The 25,421-nt window shown below is 38.0% G+C and overlaps 2 protein-coding genes across 6 annotated transcripts in view; one reads left to right on the top strand and one right to left on the bottom strand.

Annotated features, from left to right (window-relative positions):
* Positions 1-7,175: 7,175 nt before the first annotated feature.
* myca (MYC proto-oncogene, bHLH transcription factor a) lies at positions 7,176-13,822 on the bottom strand. 3 transcript variants are annotated; one of them, XM_081352364.1, is made up of 3 exons: positions 13,781-13,822; positions 8,616-9,241; positions 7,176-8,194 (listed from the first exon to the last, which is right to left on the bottom strand). In XM_081352364.1, exons 2-3 carry the CDS (start codon positions 9,232-9,234, stop codon positions 7,599-7,601), a joined length of 1,215 nt encoding a protein of 404 aa, XP_081208490.1. In that variant the 5' UTR covers positions 9,235-9,241; positions 13,781-13,822; the 3' UTR covers positions 7,176-7,598. The 3 variants fall into 3 exon arrangements, with proteins under 3 accessions (XP_081208490.1, XP_081208489.1, XP_081208488.1); XM_081352363.1 differs by lacking the exon at positions 13,781-13,822 and adding an exon at positions 9,594-9,802; XM_081352362.1 differs by lacking the exon at positions 13,781-13,822 and having other exon boundaries at positions 8,616-9,401.
* A 1,739-nt stretch (positions 13,823-15,561) lies between these two features.
* The window catches only part of ankha (ANKH inorganic pyrophosphate transport regulator a), a 36,593-nt gene continuing 26,733 nt past the window's right edge, over positions 15,562-25,421 (top strand). Inside the window, exon 1 of one of the 3 annotated variants that reach the window (XM_081352366.1) lies at positions 15,562-15,991. In XM_081352366.1, coding sequence (XP_081208492.1) covers positions 15,899-15,991 — 93 coding nt within the window. In that variant the 5' untranslated portion in view covers positions 15,562-15,898. The remainder of the gene's footprint in view (positions 15,992-25,421) is intronic. The other 2 variants (XM_081352367.1, XM_081352368.1) reach the window with 2 other exon arrangements.

Here is a 25,421-nt window from a genome sequence, read left to right on the forward strand (position 1 = left end):
CTTACAGCGGGAGTCCTGAACTCTGGTGGTCCAAACATGTCTCTTTAAGTGTGTAAATCTGGAGGGTTTAATTTGCCAGTTCTGTAATTATACCTAGAATGCACTCTGTGAACGCCAGCTCTCACATAGCTAACACGACCAGAGAAAAAGCAGAAAGCCACTTGGCAGTGTGACAGCACGGGGTCAGCAGGGCCAGGCAAAACACAGACGCCGCCACCACCGTCACTGCCGTCTGATGGAAAGAGTGAGAAAAGGGAGAGGGCAACTGATTAAAAGAAAGACAGAGAGAGAGAGCATGCTTGCATCATGATATGTTAAAAATGATTTGCTGGTGATATAAAATGTTAGAACTTAATGAATTGTGTATTGATTTTAATTCACATAGGGCCAGATTTACTAACAGTTTGCGCCAGCGCAAACCCTCTTTTGGTGTTAGAAAACTACTGTCAGGATTTACTAAAGACAGCATGCATTTGTAGGAGTTTCCCTTTCAGATGCAAAATTTATGGGAGGAGAATTTAAATGATTCATAAAAGGTGATTTACTAAGGTTTGCGCTAGTCAGTTTACTGGTATTTGCACTAATTTGCGCTGCTCTTGGTAGATCTGGCTGTGCCTGTGTTCTTTAATTTGTGCGTCGTCATAGATTATGAGCAGAACTTTCCACTCTCGTTAACTTTTAGTAAAAGTTTCCTAAAGAAATTTGTAACTGTAGTTTTTCAATCTTGGGTCTCGCGTTTTAGCATTGTCACTGCGATTAACTTCAGTTACAAAAACAAGGATCATGTCTCTCAGAAAATTTGGTCTAAATTAAATTTTTCGATCTCTTTATGAACTTTTTGAAGCAACAAAGTAGTTGCATGGACTGTCAATGGAGGGACAGAAATCTCTCCGGTTTCTTTAAAATATCTACATTTGTGTTTACCGCAAAACGGAAGTTCTAAGACAATGTTCTAAAGATAGCTGTGCGCTTGCTTCTCTGGCGCATAAGGTCTATAGGCAGAGAGAAGAGTGATGTCAGCAGGAAGTGATGTCATTGTTTACAGGGGCCAGAGTTAGGGGGGAAGAGGTTAAAGAAAGAGACGACAAAGACACAGTTCTGCAGTGTGCTCAGATCTTGCCGTAGTGGAGAACTCCATTCCAAACTGGGGGGAGGGATTACATAACACATGGAAAATCATCCAAAGAACGAAAACAGGCCGGCCTCTGTGTTGCCAAAGGAGCCTGTTCCACCCTCTCTCACAGCCTATAACACAGCTGATGGATCCAATTAATCTACACTGCAGTTCAACAGAGTTCTTGGAGTCCACTTGCATACATCATATAGCAAAAGTTATTCACAGAACTATATTTAATAGACTTTGTTCCCCAAAACAGATGCACTAATAAAGATCAGATGAAGGTTTTTAAAAAGGGTGCAATACAAAGTTACAGTAAATGTGAGCGGTTACCCATGTAAACTGAGCCACTACAAAAACACCAAAGAAGGCGAAGACCCAGAGCACACTTACCTATTGCGTCATCGCCACAGACCAAAGGTACTTTACAATCTAAAGCAAACTTTTCCAGAAAGTTCGCTTCGGCAAGCTGTTTCGAACTCCAAACGAACTTTGTTTAGGCCTGATTTTGTTTGGAATGACGTCACACCAGGTCGTTCTTTGATTTTCCCTGAAGAGCATCTGAGATTTTTTCACCCATTTTATGGTCTACTGGATGAAAGCCATACGTCTAGTCAAATAGAATAATAATAGTAGCCTAGTAGTACACCTTTCCTCAACAAGCTGCAAGATTCACGTCATCATTCTCATACAAAGCACGTTTATTATACGTTGAAGTTCCAAACGTAAGTTCGGGAGGAGCCTAACATTCGGTCCTGTCCATCATCATTACGAACGAATTCTTCTGGCAGCCTTCTCCTCCAGTAAACTATCTCTATCCTCTTATGCGCGATTCCATCATAGGGGGGGTTTAACACAGAGTTCAAGCCTACAAGGACAGCAAGCCAAGTTAGTTTACTATTAACCTTTAAAGCTGAATGGGCAGGCGAACTGGTGAATTCCAGTTAGGGGTTTGTTCAAAGTTTGGCAGTATCTGCATGCATAAACTTAGGGAATCCAACAAGACAAGAAGGTATTCAAATGACGCACCAATGTGCTCTTAATGTGCGCTTAAAGTGCAGCAGGTCACTTGATAAAAAGGGTCTGTCAAGAGAATGGCTATTAGCACTTATTGGTTGCGTTTGTGGATCGCAATCAATATATAATAGCTTATTATTTCAGTCCAATCTGAGGCGCCCTGTATTTACATTTATATTCCTAGCAAAAACAACTGACATGTGGTCTTCACTCCAGGATTTGCCTCTGTCTCAGACTAACCCTGAGGCCAGAACAGACCTTGACTGTGTTAGTGTGTGGTCTACCTCCCTCAGTCAGACGTGTGCTGCCATTGCCAAGGGAACCATGTGACCCTGGAGAGGGATGAGTTAAGGGAACCAATTTCTTTCTGCTTACAAGCAACTGCTTACTTTTTCTGTAATAGAATACTTATATGAATGAGCCTAAAGGTATTAGACATGGTGTTCTTCTTTGCACATAACTGTTTTAATGTACACTCTGCGTGTTTAATATTGCAGAATAAAATGTATAGAAATAGTCTAAGCTGTACATACTGTACAAATCTGTGCCAACGTTTGCATACACCTTAACAACATACACCTGTTAGTCAACTTTGCAATGTATCTGCATGCATACACGTATCAGCTGACAAAACAGATACCGAAAAAGATCTATTCTGATCTATGCAAAGATTTACAAACACACCTGAAATGCACAGACTGTTCATGCTAAAACTCAAATATAAACAATCAATGCATTCTATATTGTCTACAAAACTATTATGCCCTGTGCTGGAGATGAAACATGCTTTGTTCATACCTTATATGAAAACTGAAATGCTTACAAGCATTTCTCAGAATACATAATATGGTAAATTAAGGTTTATGTTAGGACGGTAAAAAAATAGATTAATCAGCACATCCTATTGAGATGCTATGAAGAATATTTTAATGCAGGGGGGATATAAAACAATGAAAGCGTAGTGTTGCGTGGTGCAATATGGCTGCACACAACCTCTTTGTCAAATGACATATAGACAAAAGAAACTCGATCAAACAAATCGCAGCTGTTGGTAGTGAAAAAAAATATATATTTTTGCTATCAAAGTTTAAACAATCTATAATACAGACGAAATGACAGATAATAGATAATAAATTTAACTCATGATCAAACATAAATCAAATAGAATAAATACAATCTCAGATTAACAGCAGGCATAATATAACATAATAACATTTTAAAGAAGATAACACTGGATTGAAAAAAAAATGTGTTACAAGAATAATAGCCTTCTTTTACCTTTGGCAGGTGAGAATATAAAATTGCTCTTTATTACTATACAAGGAGACTGACATACATTCGACTTAATATCTTATAAACAGTGTATTCCTAATTGCTTGATATGAATATGTATTATAAAACCCTTAAGCCAGAATATATCTAACATTTCTAATACCATGCACATATACCCTATTGTCAAAGAATCAATGTTATGCATCAATAATAAGATGAACACGTGTGTGCTTCTAAAAAAATAATAATATCGCAGTGCAATGGAAAATAATGCAACACCTACCCCTTTTACTCCAGATTTGATTAAGTTGTAACTGATATTCCATTTCAGGTGTGTGGTTATTCTTTGGGCACTTTGTCTCGAGCCTTTTTCCATGTGCTCAGAGCACGCGCTCCGCGGCACGCGCTGGATACAGTCACATACAGTCGATGACGTCACGTTGCCCTAATACAGCTGCGTCGGGAAAAATCACAGCTTTGTCAGTCGGCATGGAAATAGATTCGTGCAAAAAAAACAGATATTGCATTTAATAGAGCTCAGCACTGATCATTTTGACAAAGGAGAAAGAGTGCAAAGCTGTGACAAGCATGCTCCTTGATGCAGGAATTGTCTGAACTGGCTAATCATACAGCTAAATCATACCATCATCATCATCATCATCATCATCATCACATAAAATGCTTTATAATCAGACATCTAATGTCTATACACATTATCTGTTTCCAAATAAAGTGTGAATTATGGGGTGTCATAATAATTTCAGTTAGAGTTTCAAACATTTTAGTAGGCTAAAAGATGGGTTACTAGTTAGTCAGTCGCATTTATATTTTCAGTAAATAGACGTCTGCAATCCGAAATCGCGTTCCCTTGAAGTAACCATAGCAACAGCAGATCAAACAGAATAGTATGGAACATTGTTATAACATAAACACTCCCATGTTGATTTATAATAAATATATATATATATATATATATATATATATATATATATATATATATATATATATATATATATATATATATATATATATATATATATATATATATATATATATATATATTAAAAACGTTATTGTCAGCAAACCTTAAGGTGGCTTGGGGCGAACTTTCGAATGTCTTTTTTTTTATCTTAGGCTACTCTTAAAAAAAAAAAACTAACATCTTAAAGACGTCTATCAGATGTTAGCAAACAGATGCTTTCCAGATGAAGTGATCTTTACCAGACATCTTGCAGATGTACCTGTGCTATTTAGTTTTCGCTGGAAGACACTTTTAAAGGAACACCCAATTTGAGGGCAAATGCCCGCAGTTATTTTTACTAGGGTTGCACAATCAATGTAAGACAAATTCATCTTTACACTTCCGTTTTGCGGTAGCTGTTTAAGCCTAGGCTATAGCTGTGTCATCGCTGTCTAAGAGAGTAATTATCTGGTGAAGTGTATTTAGAGTTAACAAAAGCTATCATGGGTGTTGCAATGTTTGAAGCGGATGTCATAATAAATGTCGGTAGACCTGGAAGATTTTAAAACAAGCAATTAATTCAAAAATCCGTGAGATTCATGCTCTGGAAATATATAAACCGGAAGAGGTCTATACACCTGATGGTGCACACTATTTTTTAAAAATAGTACAATTTTAAAGTGAGTGGACCTTGGTGAAATAGGAACGATGCCTACTCTCAAACTAGCATTTTACAATTAAGACAATTAGTTAAATGTGATTTATTGTCAGCCAACAGTTTCATAAAAACAACAGAATCCATTCATAAATAAAATATCAAATGAACAGAATAAGAACAAATAACAAAGATATAATATGCTCCGTAATAATAGCATATTAGCGATTTGCCAAATAATCCCGTGCATATCAATTTACAACATATTTTTGCAGTGTAGAGCAATGTAGCCAATCACAGACATGCTAATGGCCAATCAGATGTGTAGAATTCACTTAGGCAACCACTCAAAGCTGGAGTTTGTCCAGAGTTCTGCAATATTAACCAACTGCAGAACCGCAGAACCATACGTCATAGCAGTGTGAGGATGACAGTCTGATGCCGGAAGTGGGCGGAGTTAAAGCATCTAAGGGGTGGAGATGGGTAGGTTTAGGGGTGGGTTTAGGGGTCAGGGGGTGGAGATGGGTAGGTTTAGGTACGGTATATGTAAGGTGGATATGTATGGTATGCGGTTCCGGCATCTGACTGTTAGGCTGGCGCTGTCGTCCTCACACTGCTATGACGTATGGTTCTGCAAGCTCATAAATTCTCTCATTATAACAGAGTGTATAGACATTATGTAAATTATTATGTAATTATGTAAATAATGCCGCATACATGCTGCAAAGTTTCGGGAGTGACATTGTCTAAATTAATGTATTTGAGCGATTATTATTGTCATGTAAGCATCATTTTTTCTCCTTTCCCACAAAAAATGATTTTGTGTCTCAGTTGATTAGGTGGACCAGACGTCAATCAGAGTGGGCCCTTATGTAGCCTCGCCACTGCTATGTACAGGCAAGCTGATGAACCCAGAATATAAACGCAATAACCAATTCAGTATGTTGCATTCATATTCTGGGCTCATCTGCTCGCCTGTATATAGTTTGCATCATCAGTACGGTGCATACTGAATTTGATCTTTTAATATAGCTGGTTTAGTAGGCTACTACTTTAAGTGGTTTTATAATGTCCTGCTATTTGTATTGTTTACTGCAGCAGGTGCTGTATGTGGATCACAAGTGGATCACAGTTCACATATTTATGTTTCGATAGGTGATCTAAATATTCATGGCTTGAAACAGATGTAAAATTGACACGCCACTGCAAAGATATACAAAGATATTTTGAAGAATGTCAGCAATCAGACAGTTGATGGCTACTCCGTTGACTTCCATAGTAGGAAAAAAATACTATGAAAGTCAATGGGGTCCATCAACTGTTTGGTACCGATATTATTAAAAATATCATATTTTGTGTTCAGCAGAAGAAAGAAGTTCATACAGGTTTGAAACAACTTGAGGATGAGTAAATTAAGACAGAATTTTAATTTTTAAGTGAACTAGCCTTCAAAATGTCATTTAAAAATCTAAATCTATAGTCTAAAATCTAAAAAAATATAAATCTATAATTCACACACTGTCCACAATTATACCTGCAGTGTTGCTGCACTGATTTCTGAGTGGTTTGCAGCTCAAGTAAACAGCTCAGACTGCATTAGCAGGGCTTTGCCACATCCATGACAGATGCTCTATGAGCCACATGAGCCCTGCTTCTAAAATATAGAGGGCTGTGGCATGTGACTCATCATCACCTCTAAAATCTGAGGTGAATCATCTGAAAGTGGCTTCTCTTTCTGTCAAAATTCCCTTTGCTGGGTTTCCAGGCAGCGGTCCTCACAATAACTTTGCATTGCCTTTCATGTTTGGGCACTGTTGCTTATTGAATGCCAAATATGAAAGAGCTCAACTTTAGCTGAAATCTAGCTGGGTGGGGATGCAACTGAATATTTTTGTTTTGTGTGCGCTTTTCTATGTTGATTTCATGCAAGAAAGTGCAATTATACATTTAATTTTAGACGGGTGAAAACTTACTGACCTTTATAACTTGGAAAATCCCTGAAATGATTGACAATTTGTGATGTAAAACAAAGTTACAGTATCATACTTGGTGGACTACTGCAACAAGCAAAGATCAAGTTTCTCTGAATGAATACTCCCCAAACAGTGTCTGAACTGAGGAGATCAGTGCAAAGAGACCAAAAGAGTCAAGTTCAGAAAGAAATTCATTTATGAATAAGTGAAAACATGGAAAAACCATATAGTGAAACAGAATATGGTCTATGAGAACACAGTAGCTGATACAGATTCAAAAATACATTTCTTAGGAAATATTAATTCATTATATACAAAAACATACAAAAGATTTTACTTTAGGGTTGTGCAGCCCTATTTTTTACTTATTTTCTTAATAAAAATAAATGACTTAAATACAAATTATTTTAACCACCTTAAATTTTAAACTTCGGCAGTTTCGAACATGGAAAAACTGACAATATCCAAAAGAAAAAGAATGCATTGGACATGCAACATCATCACAACTATACAGAGCAATAGTCTTTAACTTGCATAAAAAAGCTTGGGGGGGGGGGGGTTCTTTAAAAGTCTTTTCGCTTTAACTCTTGTGACACAGATTCATTAATGTGAACTCCGCAGCTGCTGCAGCCTGTGTTTTAACTGTTCGCTCTTTCGCCTCAGCTGTTCCTTGATGGACAGCAGCCTCTGCTCATCCATCTGCATGCTGTGGATGCACTCTGTCGCCTTCTTTAGGATAACCACTTTAGCGGCTTTCTCGTTATTCGCAACCTCGGGAATCTCATCCCGTAGTGCAAAAAAGCTGAGTTTGAGTTCGTTTCTGCGCTGGCGCTCCAGCACATTGTGAGTCCTGCGTTTGTCATTGTCCTCAGAATCCGACGTTCGGGGACTCGAGCACTTGCGTTGCTTCACGTGCCTGTTGCTGCTGCTGCTGCTGTTGCTGCTGCTGCTGCTGGTTTCCAGTCGTAGCCTCTTGACAGCCGGCTGGTCATGCCGCGTGGAGGGGTGGGCGGCGTAGTTGTGCTGGTGGGTGGAGACGTGACAGCGCTTCAACACCAGGGGACTGGGGTGCCTCGAATCCGACACCTCCGTCTCACTCCTTTTCTGTCGCTTTTCCACTGTCACCACATCAATTTCTTCCTCTTCTTCTTCTTCTTCCTCCTCCTCTTCCTCCTCCTCCTCCTCTTCTTCATCATCTTCTGGAATTGCATAAAAACAAGAGAATTATTAACTATAATAAACATCAGTTCATTTGAATGAATAAAACCCCATAGTACAGCAGAATGGGAATATAATGGAATTTGGCAAGTGGCTTTCCACAAAGGGTGGGGTGGGGGGGGTGCTCTGCATTCCAATCCCCTCCCACTTTCCCTGTCAGCTGATATTTGAACATTGCAGACTTTCCTACAGATCTGACTCGGGTCGAGCAGGGGGGAGGTGGAGACTGAGAGATCTTATGCAACTACAACTTGCATCAAGGGTACGAGGATAAAGTCCCGTGACCAGCACACCACCTCACCTTTGACAAGTATAGGTTACTTAATGAAAGCACTAACACATGCGGATACCAGCTAGATCATGCGTGTCATAGAGGTCTAAATGACATAATGCATTACATACCTGAATCGCTGCCACTGCTGCTGGAGCTGTTAGGTGGAGTGTCCAGGACCAGCATGGGCTGCGATGGTGCAACCTTGCTGGTTTTGCCGGACTCAGTGAGGGGATAAGGGAAGACCACAGAGGGATCGATGCATTCTGATGCAGAGGTGCTCAGATCCTGCAAATAATGTGCATTGAGTCGATTCGAGCTGCTGTCAGAAATCAGTTCCTTCCTAGCAGCATGCAAGGACTTCAATCTCTCGGAAACTACTTTCTCCAACTTGGCAGCGGCGGAAAAGCCGCTCCACATGCAGTCCTGGATGATGATGGACTTGATGAAGGACTGGGAGTAGTCCGCGTCGCAGATGAAGCTCTGGTTGACCACGTCGTCTCCCAGGAACTCGCTGACCATCTCCAGCTGTTCGGCGGTGGAGAGCGACTGTCTCCGGCTGGGGGAGAGGGGTGGTGTGGGCAGAAGCTCGAATTTCTTCCAAATGTCCTCGCTGGGAGCCGGAGGTTGAGTCTGTCCTTGCTGATGGTGATAGAAATCCTCATCTTCGTTGTCGAAGTAGAAATACGGCTGGATGGAGTCGTAGTCATAATCGTAGTTTTTATACACCAAACTCGCACTCACCGGCATTTTGACACTTGTGGGAAAAATACAACTTGAAATTAGCATAGTGCATATGCAACGTTCACCTAAAGTGCACATATTTAGACTACGCATGACATGCATGGGATGGGAAAAGAGGTAAATAATGCAACTAAAAGACAGCATGTGTAAAAAGGGGGCGAAAGAATCCCAAAGCGGGGTTAATACCAAAACATTTCAAAGCATCCCTGATTCTAGTGTTGTTGTTTTTTGAGCGTGCAACATGCAAAATTCCAAAAGAAAAGATAATCGCACAAAAGAAAATTATTTTTGCATATACATATCACAAACGCATGCTGCTCTTTAAGTCAAAAAGATGCATGCAACATCAGAGACCGGATACCTACCGTGTATTTAACAAATGCAGCTTCAGAATGGCTTCTTTCGAGACGCAATGCAATGAAAAGACAATAAAAAATAAGGAGCAACAATTAAAATCCAACAGATTACTCCGGTCGCTTGACGCATAAGTGGAATCAGAGTCGCAGTCAAATGGAAAGTGATGTGAAATGTAATGAAGGCTGCGCGCTTCTGCACCTCTCAGAGGCTGGACAGACTGATCGCTAGTATGTCAGTGGCAGGATGAATAAGTTCTGTAGCTCCCGCGAGCTCAAGCTGCGCCCACTGACGTATGACTGCGGTAGTAAAATTTCCCGCCAAACGAAGACACGGTTGTTTGCGTATTAAATCGACCCGTTAGGCTTACACATCAAATGTAAAACCTAATGTCTCCTTTTAAACCATAATTAGTCTTTATTGGCTAAGCAGATATGCTGCATTTATCTCTGAATTCGATAAATGTGGGACTATTTTTTCGCGGAAGGACACACATTTAGGCTTTGACGTCATCGGAGTGGTTAGCGTCTATAGTCAAGCATTGACAGCTCACTTGAAAAAGGGTGATGTATATATATATATATATATATATATATATATATATATATATATATATATATATATATATATATATATATATATATTTACTTTAGTAGACAAGGATACAACAAAATCAGATCTTTCTTATAGATTTCTGTCTTATTATGTTTTTAATACCACAACAGAGAGGCAAAATGGGTTGAAAGAAAACACCTTTTTGTTATTTTAAATAGAAACACTGCACAGCAATAAAGCACAGGGCAGTATACTTTTTTTCTTTTTTTTTAGGTGTTTTTAAATGTATTTCTTTATTTTCTTTCATCATATATTTTGTGTGCTGACAAAAGAAAAGAGTTTATATTTATGACTGTGACAAAGCATAATGGAGCATAATTATGTATGTTGCTGCAACATAACAATAAAGAAATGTAACCATTATCATACAATTAGCATGTCAAAGTCATGTCAGTGGTTCTGAACCAGGGTCCCGGGGTCCACTAGGGGCCCTCAGTAAATGTCCTGGAATGTTGCGAGATGCTTGATAATTGTTAGATTATTTTATAATAATATAGAAAATGATCCAGTATTGGTTTTGTCAGTATGTGGTTTTGGAGACAAAAAGTTCAGAGCCATTGCACTAAATACAATGTTGGTGTATGAAAATTTGTTTTCAATGAATCAACAACATCCTTCAGACAAAAGTGAAGCAAATATAGCTAATATACTAACTTATAGTTCAGTATTACAGTGTTATTTAAACATTTACTTAGTTTATCCTTGGAGTTATATATTGGAGTAGACACATGTTTCATTGAATGTGGAATGTGGATGTTTCGTGTCATGGAATGTGAAAAAAAAAAGAAGTATAGAGCACAGATGCTTTTTTTAAATAAAATTAATGTCATATTCTAAATATCGTTGTACGTAAGGATCTTTAAATACAGTTAACAGTAGACTTTTTTTCCTAAGCAATAATCAGACTAGACTGGGCTACTTTAAAGACCCCACAACAGGATGGTTTGTATGATACGTTGGTATGTGGCGCCCTCTGCTGTTAAGTACTATAGTGATCACGGTGATCAACTGCCTTCCATTGAAAATAGTCTATATAAAATTATACATAAAAATGTAAATTTCATAGGGCGAAGTCAGCAAAAGGGGGGCATCAGCTAAAATGGGACAAATACGCTTTTTGGTGTAGTTTTATGTTTTAAATTGCAATAATGGTGGTCTTGAAATGTTGTAATATAGAATACTCAATTGACCTTTCGCCGGCCCCTCCCCCAAAACGGCCATTGTCCAATCACACATCATAGCAACCGTTACTATGTGAGCAGGTCCGACAAACATTAGCAAGATGGTGAAGCGTGCGCCCATGGCGTTTGTAAATCGGACACTACCCTGAGAGATTGTCTGGAGGAGTTATGTTCTTTCCATTCCCAAAGCCGAAAACACAACCTGGGGTGCGTTTCCCGAAAGCATCGTTGGCCAACTATGGTCGCAAGTTCCGTCGTTACCAATAGAGTTCAATGGGCATTGCGATGAACTTGCGACCATAGTTGGCCAACGATGCTTTCGGGAAACGCACCCCTGAGCGGTGCCTACAATGGATAAAACAGTGTGGACGGCCCCAATCCCAGTTAAATGTGTCGAACATTAGGCTACGAGGCATAAATACGTCTGCTGGCTGTGGTATCGATGGCTACTTAAAGATTTTTTTTGTTTTGTTTTTCTGATCTGAAAAACTATCCTATCTGTAACTCAAAAAACATAATATCTGAACCGCGAGTTTTATGATACGTTGCCCCACTAATAAATATTATGGTCTCAACCGCGATTTTTGTGATCTATTGTCCCCCTAATAAATATTATGGTAAGTGCATTATGAAAGACAATCAATGAAAGTTATTTAGATGCAAATTAAGGCTATGTCTGGTTAAACAGTTATGTGATTTCGTTTATTGTGCTTTGTCAACTTGAAGCATGAATTTGAGAAAGAAAATCATTTTTGGAATAAAATGCACCACATACTTTTGTCAATGATATAGGCCTAAGTTATAGCTAAAAGATTGTAAAAGCTTTCAGTTCACCTGCCTAATTGTAGTTGAAAAGTCAAATTAAGCTTGATTAATGATATACTGTGACTGATCAAATAAACTACAGCATCGGGAATATAACTCCCATGTGTTGCAGCATTTAAAATTTTGGTCATAGTGTTATGCGAAAAAACACACATAAGAAATTATTGCTGACAGCACTTCTATTGTCAGAGACAGTTTTTTCTTTCACACAAAAACACAACAGTAAGTGTCTTACAATGCTTTTAAACACTTGTTTCCTTGTTCTTTGCCATAATCACAAATGATGTGTATGAACACCGGTAAGCATTAGCCTCGATAGAGACGTAGATAGTAGTCGTGTCTCCTTCATTGCGTATTTTTATATTATAATATATCCCTCCACTGCATACTGTAACCCTTTTTGCCTCAATCTGGAGGATATAGCGGAGGTATTGCTCCAAAAAAGGTCACTGACACGCACGTCTTTCCGTCAAGGCAATCTGTCGCGCTGGTCGTGTTTGACCATTTGTTTGTCGGACGTAGCAACAGTAACTAAGGGGGGCAGGGCTCGGCCAGAGCCATATAGAGAGAGAGTTGCGACAACTCCATTGACAACAATGGAACGCTTTTTTTACAGCAATGGCGGCTCGTAGAGCCTCTCAATAGTTCCCGGAAGTAACAACAGCGCGGTAGAACAGACCGTTTGTGATGCACTTTTAAAAGGTAAGACGTTTAAAGAATAAGATTGTATATTATCAGTACATCTGAATCAAATAAACTTGTGTTTTAAAGCATGCTAGTTGATTCCGAAGCACTTCCTGGAACTATCTGAGGTCTACGCGAATCACGTGACAACGAAGCATTTTGAACTTCCGTTGTCGCAACTATCTCTCTCTATGGCTCTGGGCTCGGCGAAAGGTCAATTTGAATATCAACATTTGATTGGTCGACCAAATATAAACAATATATATGTATTTTGTTCATGCGCTAATTAGGCTACTTTTTTTTTTTTAAATCAAGTTTTGTTGGGCCGTTTTCACACCTGAAAGTCCGCACCAAGGTCCAAACCAAAGTTCACGTTTTGATACATTTTATACATTCGGTAAGTTTTGGTTTGGTTTCACATTGCACAATTATGCTTTACATGACATACTTGCGTCCTGTCATCATCATCTATGTGGGCTGCAACTCTTGACATTGATTGGTTTGTAAACGGACGTGCGTCTGACGTCAGCGTGTTGTCAAATCGGCGGGTAACTTTGACAAGAATAATAATTAAAAAAAAAACCTTGACAAGAATGAATGAACAGACGCATATCGTTGCCATACTGTTATTATTACGGCATTATACCTGCAGCAACAACTATAATTCGCCAAATTAACGTAGGTCCTCGTGCGAACATTTTATCGTCGCCGGCAGGAAAGGAAGGAGAAGCTTCTAGACTAGTCTAGACCATCTATGGTCTACTCTAGACTGCAAGCAATCCTGCGAGAACCACCGGAACTGTAAATGGTCTGAAAGTCCGAACAGAAAATGCTTTCACGCTAGAAACGAACCAAACCTTTGTTCAATTTGATCCGACCGAGACTAACGTTACCTCTTTTCGTCGGACCAGATTTCGTCTGTTTGGTCCGGACCGTGTTCTGGGGGAGGTTTCACACCTGCAATTTTGATTCGGATCAAACTGAAAAGTCCGAAAATCCGGACCAAACAAGGTAGGTATGAAAGGGCCCTAATATTGGACCAATTTTGGGGAAAACATTAAAAAGCCCAAGAGGTATAGGCTAAGATTTGAAGAAAGTATGAAAGGGTCTTTCAATGAGCGTAAGAGTGGAGGCAGGACAGGAACCGATTTATATAATTTTTTTGGCCAAATGCCAGTGGTGTGTTACAAAATTCACCCTTGAAAAAAAGAGTGAAAGGTGTTGTGAGTGGCTCATGCCTCTGGCAGAAAACCATTTTTTGTCAGAGTCATCTGAGAAGAAAATGGCAAACATGTTAAAGTTTATTTCCCAGAAAAAAAAAGAAAAAAAAAAATATATATATATATATATATATATATATATATATATATATATATATATATATATATATATATATATAAGCTACAGCTTTTGAATATGCAAATTAACTACTTTTTTTTTTATAAAAACAAAGCAGGCTATTACTGGTTCCAACACTTTTTTTAAAGAAATTTAATATAGGCTATTAATAATAAAATTAATGAATTATATTAATATATTTAAATTGACTTTAAGTTATCTCTCTGCCCCCCTGGAAGATCACTGAGGCCCCCTGGTGGGCAACGGCCCCCCGGTTGAGAACCATTGCGCTAGTGTGTCTGTATTTATAAAGTTATTCTGTTACACTTTGAAAAATATTTATTGAGAGAAAAAAAGAAAAGAAAAAAAGATGTGTACAATATCATGTTGTAAGCAATTCAATTATCCGAGCACAAATTAGATGAAACTAGATTTATTATATTTAATACACAGTTTACCAAAAAGTGTCATAATCTTGCTGACTTCACCCTATGTATGCTCATGGATTTACAGAGAAAATATAGGAGATGCTGCAATTGAGATATTTATAGTAAAGGGGATTTTAACCCGTTTCAAAAAAGTCCCACTCTAACTTTTGCTAAAAATAATCTAGAAACGTTATAGCCTAAAATGAACGATTCCATCATGCGGCGTGCTCTTATTTGGGGAAAAGTGGCCTAATATCAAGTGTTACAATTGCCATAGCGATCATTACAATTGCCCCTGTAAAACACTGTATTAATTGACTATAATCAAAGTGTTATTCTATAGTCTTTGCTATAATGATATAATCTTTCTCAGTGCAAATATTGATTAGGTGTGGGGGTGGTGTTATGATTAGGGGATTATTAGGATTAAGCAACCAGGTAGCACCTTTAACGAGGGAGGGGGTAATTATTCAGTAGCACCTCACTGCAGTACATGAGATCCAGGGGGCGGAGTTGGATCCAGATCTAAGGGGTGGAGATTGGTAGGTTTAGGGGTGGTTTTAGAGATCGGGGGTGGAGATGGGTAGGTTTAGGCAGAGCCGTTGTTTTTCAACGGCTCTGGTTTAGGTATGTAAGGTGGGAGGAGTTGGATCTGGATCCAACTCCTCCCCCTGGACAGTGAGTCTCTCCATATAACATCCAGCAGTGGGCAGCAGAGTTTAAAAACAATAAAGGTAACTCCGTTGTTTCTTATGTCCGCTGACATTTGATTCTAAGTGCATTCTTCTAACACACAGATAAACTAATATAACCTCGTATAAAAATAAATAAAAATATATATAAAAAAAGAATCAATCTTCACCATTCCTGGTGCAACCCCCGACCCCACAGACTGACGCGAACAGCTGGAGAAGGGCTTGGTTTTGTGACGCGTCCCACGTGTGTTCTGCACGAAAATAAATAACACGCGCGAGCGCGGACAGTCGACATTCCTTCAGCCTGTGATCGAGGCACCAAAATGCTGCATTTCATCGGTCTCCTACATCATCACTTTAATTCGCGGGTGAATGTCATTATGATATAATGCGTAATGTTTGGATGACCTTCTCATCAGAAGCGCTGGGAATGTGTCTCCGGTTTTTCCAGTTTGATTTCAGGCACCTGGAAGCCGTAAACCATAAAGCAACTCTTCAATGCAGCCCGACAAGGACGAATGCTTAAATATTATCATCATCATTCATCATAATGGACTGTCTATCACGGACTGCGTACTGGCCTCTTATTCGCTTTCTGCTGCCACTAGCCATTACTAATATAGCCATAGACTTCGGAGAACAGGTGAGATATTATGACATTATAGATTTGAACTTGTACACCCTGCTGTTTTGACATTTAACTTTATTCGTTTGTTACTTATTGACGCGTGAGCTTCCCCTTTAAATGACGCGACGCTATGTATGGCGCTGATAGAAATGAATGAAAAAAAGATTGTATTTCTTCGCCACATGTAAGGGTGCGTTAAATACGACAATTTAAAAGTGGGTTTAATGTAAATACGTTGAACTTTTATGAAGATGCACGAAGGTCAGTTTGGGTCCAATAATAGTGGGTTAGTAGGCTAGTATTTTTCATGAATTTCATTTAGGGTGGTGTGGCGTAGTGGTCAAACCCCTGAGCTAGAAATCCAAAAGGTTTTAGGTTCAAATACCACAAGAGTTGACCCGTAGTGCTCAAGGTTACCACAAGTTCAAGGCACAAATAAACAAACGATGAAGGTAGATTTTAGATGTTGAACTGTTAGTTGTTATTATTATCACACAATCAAAACAATGGTTTGGTGTTTTTGCATGTTAACTTTTTATTGGTCTAGTTTAATAAACTGCATTTATTTACACTAACAGCAACATGTTTTATATTTGAGTGTTTTTGTAGATTTCAAGCTATATACTTGCAATGAGTTAATAATAATCTAATAATCCCAGTCTCTTTGGATAACTAAATTATAACACCTTTTTGTTAGGCATCACTCTATATATATATATATATATATATATATATATATATATATATATATATATATATATATATAAAATATAAAAACTGCAAGCAGCAATTAACAGCCTCCAGGCGCTTAAAAAGCTTTAAAACATTTCCTTAGTAAATCGCCTGTTTTTGGCTGTAAATGGTCTTTTCCATCTATGATCTAGGTGGTTACAGGCTTGCTAAATAAAACATAGCCTAAAGGCCCGTTCACACCAAGGACGATAACTATAAAGATAACGATAAAGATATAATTCTAAAAATCGTTCTCCATATTAAAGAATAACAGAGTTCACACCACAACTATAACGATAAAGATATGAGGAACGATATCGTTGGGATCACTTTCAGAACGATTTTTTTTCAGCTGTCAAACGATAAAACACTGACAGTCAATCAGAATCCATTCTAATTTAAAGGTCTCGCGCATTTAAAATGGGGCGCGCGCGCGCGTGCTTAGCATAAAAAGACCGTTATCGTTCGTTGGTGTGGACGCATATATAGTTATCTTTATCGTTATCCTTATAGTTATCGTGCTTGGTGTGAACGGGCCTTAATAATACCTTTTTACACATGTGTTTAAAGGCCTTAAACAGGAGGTTGAACCAAAAACCTCCCCGACAGCAACATAGTGTCAGCTGGATCTGGGCCGACACTATTATGCTGTCTGGACTAGGACTAGTTTGCGAAAGTAGGTTTTTGCAATAATCTCCAATAATGAACAATTCGATTGAGGCGATCCTAGAGGCAAAGTTGCTCAGAATGAGGGGAATGAGGAGTTAACCTTGTCTGACAGCCGTTCGAACTTCATTGGCCGATGGCGGCCCTGTTTTTTTGAGATGCGCGAATGTCCTTGTAGACAATCACGGCACCTTGGATAAAGACACCACATGCCAGTTTTCAAGTCAACTGACTGTTGCGTAGTTAGCAGTTTTCGTGTTTTTTTTATTTTATAGCGGAGGGGAGGAGCTGAAAACGTAGACGTGAAGTCGGACACTTTCTGCTTCCTGTAGTGACGCTCGCGCTCTGTTTGCATACTTAACCACAGATGAAGTGAAATAAATGCAATATTTGTCAAATACACAGATGTTTCAGAGACATTTTCATTCATTCAATACTTTACACTGCTTAATACAGCATCTGTTTGTACAAGATTAAAGTTCAACATAAGCAACACTATTTAAATACCAATGTTCAAGTCAGCCGCCGATCGGTCTGCACAGCGCTGCATGAAGTCGGACATGCCTATTATCTCATTTCATTCATTGTAGTGAAAGTGGCCACGCCCACTTTGAACGTTTAGGCGTCCCGTTGTGGACATGAATCGAAACTTAAACTTGATAATCATTGACAGTCAGACTCAAGAGAATCTTTCTGCACTGCACTGCACTTTTTCCCGATCGGGCGAAAAACCTAGGACTAGTTTGCAAACGTAGGTTTTTTGAAAAAATCCAAAATACCCGTAATATTGCCAGGGTGGCTATCAAATATGATTCCAATGATATAAGACACTTGAGTCTGCGATGAGCGGTTTAGGAGTTATGAGCCATTACGTACCTTTGATTGCTGTAGCGCCACCATCAGGCCGATTGGGGCGAGCCGTGGCAACTTTGTAGACGGGTTGGTTACTACCAGCCCTCTGAAGTTTCAGTTCTCTACAACTTACGGTTTGGTTTGCCCGATCACTTTTAGGGGAGAATGCTGATTCTTGGAAATTATGTCATGGATAACCATGTGTTTTTAATTATTGATTGAATTTTCAAGAATGCAGTAAGTTTTAAGTCAGTTCTTGAGGATGTGGTCTCTGTGTGCATGAATAGTCTAGGCTACTCTTTTTACATAACATGCTACTATGACTGCCTCTCTTTTTAAAGTGAAACAAATCTCTGGTTATTGAGTCAGGGAACTTCCAAAAACATCTGCTTCAAATAAAAAAACTGTTACAGTAGATTTCCTCAGAGAAATCTGGGATAAAGACCTATTTTTAAGATTAGTGTCTTTGACATGTATTGGGTCCAGAGAAGAAATTCAGATGGCAACAAAAGCAGTGCACAAAAATCTTTACCCTTTTCATACTACATATTACCTCTGATAACCTCCTTTGAACCTGCAGTCAGGTCCATAAATTGCTCACACTGTCATTGTCCAGTTTCATTACTGTTAAACTACTAGAGAAATATGTGGAAGGGCATGTTAGAAGCTCTGATTATATCTTTGTTTGAATACATATGCCAATACATAGGCTATGCTTTGAATACATATGCTTTTACATTTGTCATACAGTAATAACTCATTATGGATTTAACTTAAAGGTTGACTGTGAAGATAGTATAATAATGTGTAAGAATGGTTTTGGACATATAGTATTCAATATTTTTATATACTAGCAGATATGCACTGAATGATTAGTAACCATAGGACGGTTCATCAAGTTCATTTGGGTACAAAGCTCAACCAAGTTGGGTTTGATAAATAGTTTCTGCCCATGTCTTAATATTGTTACTTTAGTCTCTGGCACACTGATCTGTTAATATATGTGTTTCACATTGAAGGTTAACATGTGCCTAGGTTTTTGTCCTGAAGTGTTAGGACAGTGACCGTCTTATCTAGTACCAGTGTGTGTGCGTTAGAGCGAGGAGTAGACGGGGTAAGGATTAGTGTTATGTAACCATTGTGTGAGTGTATTTATAGTAGCACTCTTATTGTCCCTCTGTCTGTCTTGTTCTTACTCTGCTGTTGACAGCTGCATAAATGGGGTACAAAATTGTGTTTTCCATGTGAGTATATATTATGTAAAAAATTATCATATTTTATTGGAAAATTAAACAACATTTGTATCAAACTTTGATAGTTGCCTTAATCTTTTAAGCAACTGGAAAGATCTAACTACTTTAAAAAAAAAATCCCCTTTTAAAGTTTATAATATAAATTACATCAGCATATGAGAGCCAAATTGGACGACTAGAGACTCATTTCAAGATCACTCATTTAACAGTTCATCTATGATCAGTCAAGAATAGAAAATCATTGAAAACATTGAGAATGTCAGAATCAGAATGCGTAGTTCGTGCATTAAAAATGCCAGTCAAAACCAACACTTGTTGAAAAATGTTCACTAACCCAGCAAAGTTTTTCATTTGGATTGCGTGCGGTGAAGTTATTTCACTTAGTTGCTTGACCATTCAGATTAATTTTCAGCAAGTGAAGAACAAATTTATACTCAGGGCATTATGTATTGCATACGTTATCGTCTCTAAAAGACAGCATGTTGAAGCTGCTCAGGCATCCATCCATCCATGTATATATATATATATATATATATATATATATATATATATACAGTATATATATATATACACAGTCACCTAAAGGATTATTAGGAACACCATACTAATACTCATACTAATAGTATGGTGTTCCTAATAATCGTTTAGGTGAGTATATATATATATATATATATATATATATATATATATATATATATATATATATACACTCACCTAAAGGATTATTAGGAACACCATAAAAAAAAAACAGTAATATTATGAAATATTATTACAATTTAAAAAATGGTTCTCTTTTTTAATATATTTTAAAATGTAATTTATTTTTGTGATGCAAAGCTGAATTTTCATCAGCAAACTTACTCCAGTCTTTGGTGTCTTATGATCCTTCAGAAATCATTCTAATATGATGATTTGATACTCAGTTATTATCAATGATGGAAACAGTTGTGCTGTTTAATATATTTTTTTGGAATACTTTTTTCATGATTCATTGATGAGTAAAACGTTAACAGCATTTATTCATAAAAACAGCATTTATTCAAAATAAAAACATTTCTAACAATATAAATCGTTACCATCACCTTTTATCAATTTAACGCATCCTTGTTGAATTAAAGTACTAATTTCTTTAAAAAAAAATTATTGAAAAAAAAAAAAAGTTAAAAGTTATTGTTCCCATACTTTTGAACGGTAGTGTATATTGTTACAAAAGATTTCTATTCTAAATAAATACAGTTCTTTTTAACTTTTTATTCATCAAATAATCCTGAAAAAAGTATCTCAGGTTATAAAAAAAATATTAAGCAGCACAACCGTTTCCAACATTGATCATAAATCAGCATATTAGAATGATTTCTGAAGGATCATAAGACACCAGACTGGAGTTCTTGCTGATGAAAATTCAGCTTTGCATCACAAAAATAAATCACATTTTAAAGTATATTTAAAAAGAGAACCACTATTTTAAATTGTAATAATATTTCATAATATTACTGTTTTTTTTTGTTTTTTTTTAACTGCAGGCTTGATGAGCATAAGAGACTTCTGTCAAAAACATTAAAAATAGTAATGTTTCCAAACTTTTGACTGGTACTGTATATATATATATATATATATATATATATATATATATATATATATATATATATATATATATATATATTATACACTCACCTAAAGGATTATTAGGAACACCATACTAATACTGTGTTTGACCCCCTTTTGCCTTCAGAACTGCCTTAATTCTACATGGCATTGATTCAACAAGGTGCTGAAAGCATTCTTTAGAAATGTTGGCCCATATTGATAGGATAGCATCTTGCAGTTGATGGAGATTTGTGGGATGCACATCCAGGGCACGAAGCTCCCGTTCCACCACATCCCAAAGATGCTCTATTGGGTTGAGATCTGGTGACTGTGGGGGCCATTTTAGTACAGTGAACTCATTGTCATGTTCAAGAAACCAATTTGAAATGATTCGAGCTTTGTGACATGGTGAATTATTCTGCTGGAAGTAGCCATCAGAGGATGGGTACATGGTGGTCATAAAGGGATGGACATGCAGAGTCCTGCACGGGTCCATTTTTGGAGACCCGCCCCCGCCCGTACCCGCAAAGTTCAGCACCAGATCCGACCCGTCACCCGTGATAATATCTAAATTAAATCCACACCCGCCCAGACCCGTTAAAATTTGTTCCGTTACCCGACCCGTGCTCGCGATAAATCACGCTAAAATCTATTGAGTGGTGGGGACGCGTTCATGTAACATGTAAGGGTGCGCTGCCAATAACGCACCTAAAAGCTGTCACAAAGAACTGGGAGTTGTTTATTAATATGTCAAATATATCAAGGAGACATTTCAATTGTTTATTAATAAACAAGTGTTTTCTGTGTCAAAGTTGAAGTTGACGATGCTGACTGACTCGCGATCTTCGCAGTAGCCTAGTGAACGCGCCAGAGAGAAATTCACATTTCATACAGATTGCATAAGCAGAGAGCAGTCTGTTTTCTTTTATTTTGAATTGTTTTGTTTAAAAGTAGACATTTCATGCTTTCTATTTCTCAGGTCTGTGAGGCAAGTAGCTTACGCTGAGTTTCGGTTCATTTAAGAGACGAGCCTCAAGTTCATGCGCCCGCGCCTCCGAGATTGCCTGCTATATTTACCTCTTATTTATTAAATCCAAATTTTTAATTGGAAATTGGTTGATGAAACATTGATTAAAATTAAGATACAATTAATACGAAACGAAATTCACTTTAAAGAAAGGCTTTCTACAAAAACAAATTTAATGAAATGGTCAAAGTCAAGTCTGCCCACTGCATTTGTCTCCCGATATTCGGGATCATCTTATCTTATTCATGCTTTTCACTTTTCATAATCAACATGAAATTAAAAAAAAATATTATTATATTTAAACATGAATATGAAACTAAATCGTTTTAATGACAGGGCTACAACACATACAGTACAGATAAATTTAATGTTGGAGCATTGCCGGTGAGCATGTGGAGGGGGAGATACGATTTTCGATCAATCATCGAAAATTATTTTGCTTGATATGTCAATTCTTACTATTTGGTAAGAATTGACATATCAAGCATCAGTTTTTAATGCCTGTTTGAGATCTCTGTGAAAGTTTTAATTGTAGGTTCGTGGCCCTGAGTGTCGCGATTTCGGTTTCATTTCGCATATAGCCTACAGCCCTTATAATCTGACGCCACCGGTTTTTATTTAAAAGAAAGACCGTATATGTTTGTATGTATGCCTATATATTGGCAATTTATATACACAATACTTACTAAAATATAATTAATATCATTTGATTGCATTTGTATTAGTTGTTTGAAGAGTAAAAAAAAAAAAAAAAAAATCGGTCGGTCGGTCTTAACACAAGTTTACAACCGGCAAGTCAGTCAGACTAAAAAGGGGGAAAAAAATAATTGGGTCGGTCCTAAATTGACAGGGTCGGTCGGGTTACGGCAAACAATAATATTTTTAAGGATGGCCTGACTAAAACACATATTTGCTTATGTGTAATGGTAATTTAGACATACAAATATTGCACATTTTTCATCCGCTACCCGCCCGCAAGGAGTTCATTATCCGCCCGCATCCCCGCCTGTGAATTTTAGGAATGTCACAATCCACCCGTTTTAGACACTTTTATGCGGGTACCCGACCCGTTGCTGGACTCTGTGGACATGGTCAGAAACAATGCTCAGGTAGGCCGTGGCATTTAAACGATGCCCAATTGGCACTAAGGGGCCTAAAGTGTGCCAAGAAAACATCCCCCACACCATTACACCACCACCACCAGCCTGCACAGTGGTAACAAGGCATGATGGATCCATGTTCTCATTCTGTTCACGCCAAATTCTGACTCTACCATGTGAATGTCTCAACAGAAATCGAGACTCATCAGACCAGGCAACATTTTTCCAGTCTTCAACTGTCCAATTTTGGTGAGCTCGTGCAAATTGTGGCCTCTTTTTCCTATTTATAGTGGAGATGAGTGGTACCCGGTGGGGTCTTCTGCTGTTGTAGCCCATCCGCCTCAAGGTTGTGTGTGTTGTGGCTTCACAAATGCTTTGCTGCATACCTCGGTTGTAACGAGTGGTTATTTCAGTCAAAGTTGCTCTTCTATCAGCTTGAATCAGTCGGCCCATTCTCCTCTGACCTCTAGCATCAACAAGGCATTTGTTGCGGCGCCCACAGGACTGCCGCATACTGGATGTTTTTCCCTTTTCACACCATTCTTTGTAAACCCTAGAATTGGTTGTGCGTGAAAATCCCAGTAACTGAGCAGATTGTGAAATACTCAGACCGGCCCGTCTGGCACCAACAACCATGCCACGCTCAAAATTGCTTAAATCACCTTTCTTTCCCATTCTGACATTCAGTTTGGAGTTCAGGAGATTGTCTTGACCAGGACCACACCCCTAAATGCATTGAAGCAACTGCCATGTGATTGGTTGATTAGATAATTGCATTAATGAGAAATTGAACAGGTGTTCCTAATAATCCTTTAGGTGAGTGTGTATATATATATACTGTATACACACACACACACACACACACACATATATATATATGTGTGTGTGTGTGTGTGTGTGTGTGTGTGTGTGTGTGTGTGTGTATTACTTTAGTCTATAGGTATGCACGTTTGAATATATATATATATATATATATATATATATATATATATATATATATTTATATTTATATTTATATTTATATATATATGCGCAGGCGTGTAACAAACCAACCCTCAACAAACTACTTGTCTGGATTTAAAATTTATAATACAGAATTTGTATCGCAGTTCCGCGTAGCCGCACAAACCGGAATTGTCCCGACAACGTTTTATCTGTAGAGAGGTAAAGGGAGGGGAAGGAGGCCTTCACAGGGGAGAGACTAGTTGACACTTAAGGACTGCGTTGTCATCTTGTCCAGGCGCAGGTCCTTCATCAGATCTGGATACGGCCTGGATCCGGCGGACTGCGGTAAACCTCGGGATAAATAGAGAGACTAATATTAGTGTAGACGCCATTCTTCTTATGATGTAACGAGTACATCAGGATTTATGGGGAGTGTTCCCGGTTCCGTCTGACCTAATCTATGCAGCCTAACATTGAATTATAGAAGTCTATAATGTGTTTTGTGTATACTAGGTCAAAGATATGTGTTTTTAGTCTAGATTTAAACTGACAGAATGTGTCTGCTTCCCGGACAACGTTAGGAAGACTGTTCCAAAGTTTTGGTGCTATATAGGAAAAGGATCTACCACTAGCAGTCGATTCTGATATTCTAGGTATTATTAACTGGCCGGAATTTTGAGATTGCAATAGACGTGAAGGACTGTAATTCGTTAAGAGCTCGCTCAAGTACTGCGGAGCTAAACCATTTAGTGCTTTTAAAGTAATCAGCAATATTTTAAAATTTATACGATGTTTAATAGGGAGCCAATGCAGTGTTGACAGAACCCGGCTAATATGGTCATACTTCCTGGTTCTGGTAAGAACTCGAGCTGCTGCGTTTTGGACCAGCTGTAGTTTGTTTATTAAGTGTACAGGGCAACCACCCATAATACCATTACAATAATCTAGCCTTGATGTCATGAATGCTGAAAATTCATCAGATGAATTAATTACATTTTAAAATATATTAAAATAGAAAACTGGTATTATAAAATTTTATTATATTTCACAATAACACCATTTTTCCACAATACCACTATTTTTGATTAAATAAATGCAGGCATGGTGAGCAGAAGAGGCTTCTTTCAAAAACATTCAAAATTCTTATGACCCCAAAGTTTTGAACGGTATTTTGAACTATGTCTCTCTCTCTCTCTCTCTCTCTCTCTCTCTCTCTCTCTCTCTCTCTCTCTCTCTCTCTCTCTCTCTCTCTCTCTCTCTCTCTCTCTCTCTCTCTCTCTCTC

The sequence above is a fragment of the Scardinius erythrophthalmus genome (assembly GCF_964197995.2).
Source record: "Scardinius erythrophthalmus genome assembly, chromosome: 22".
In the NCBI taxonomy this organism is placed as follows: Eukaryota; Metazoa; Chordata; class Actinopteri; order Cypriniformes; family Leuciscidae; genus Scardinius; species Scardinius erythrophthalmus.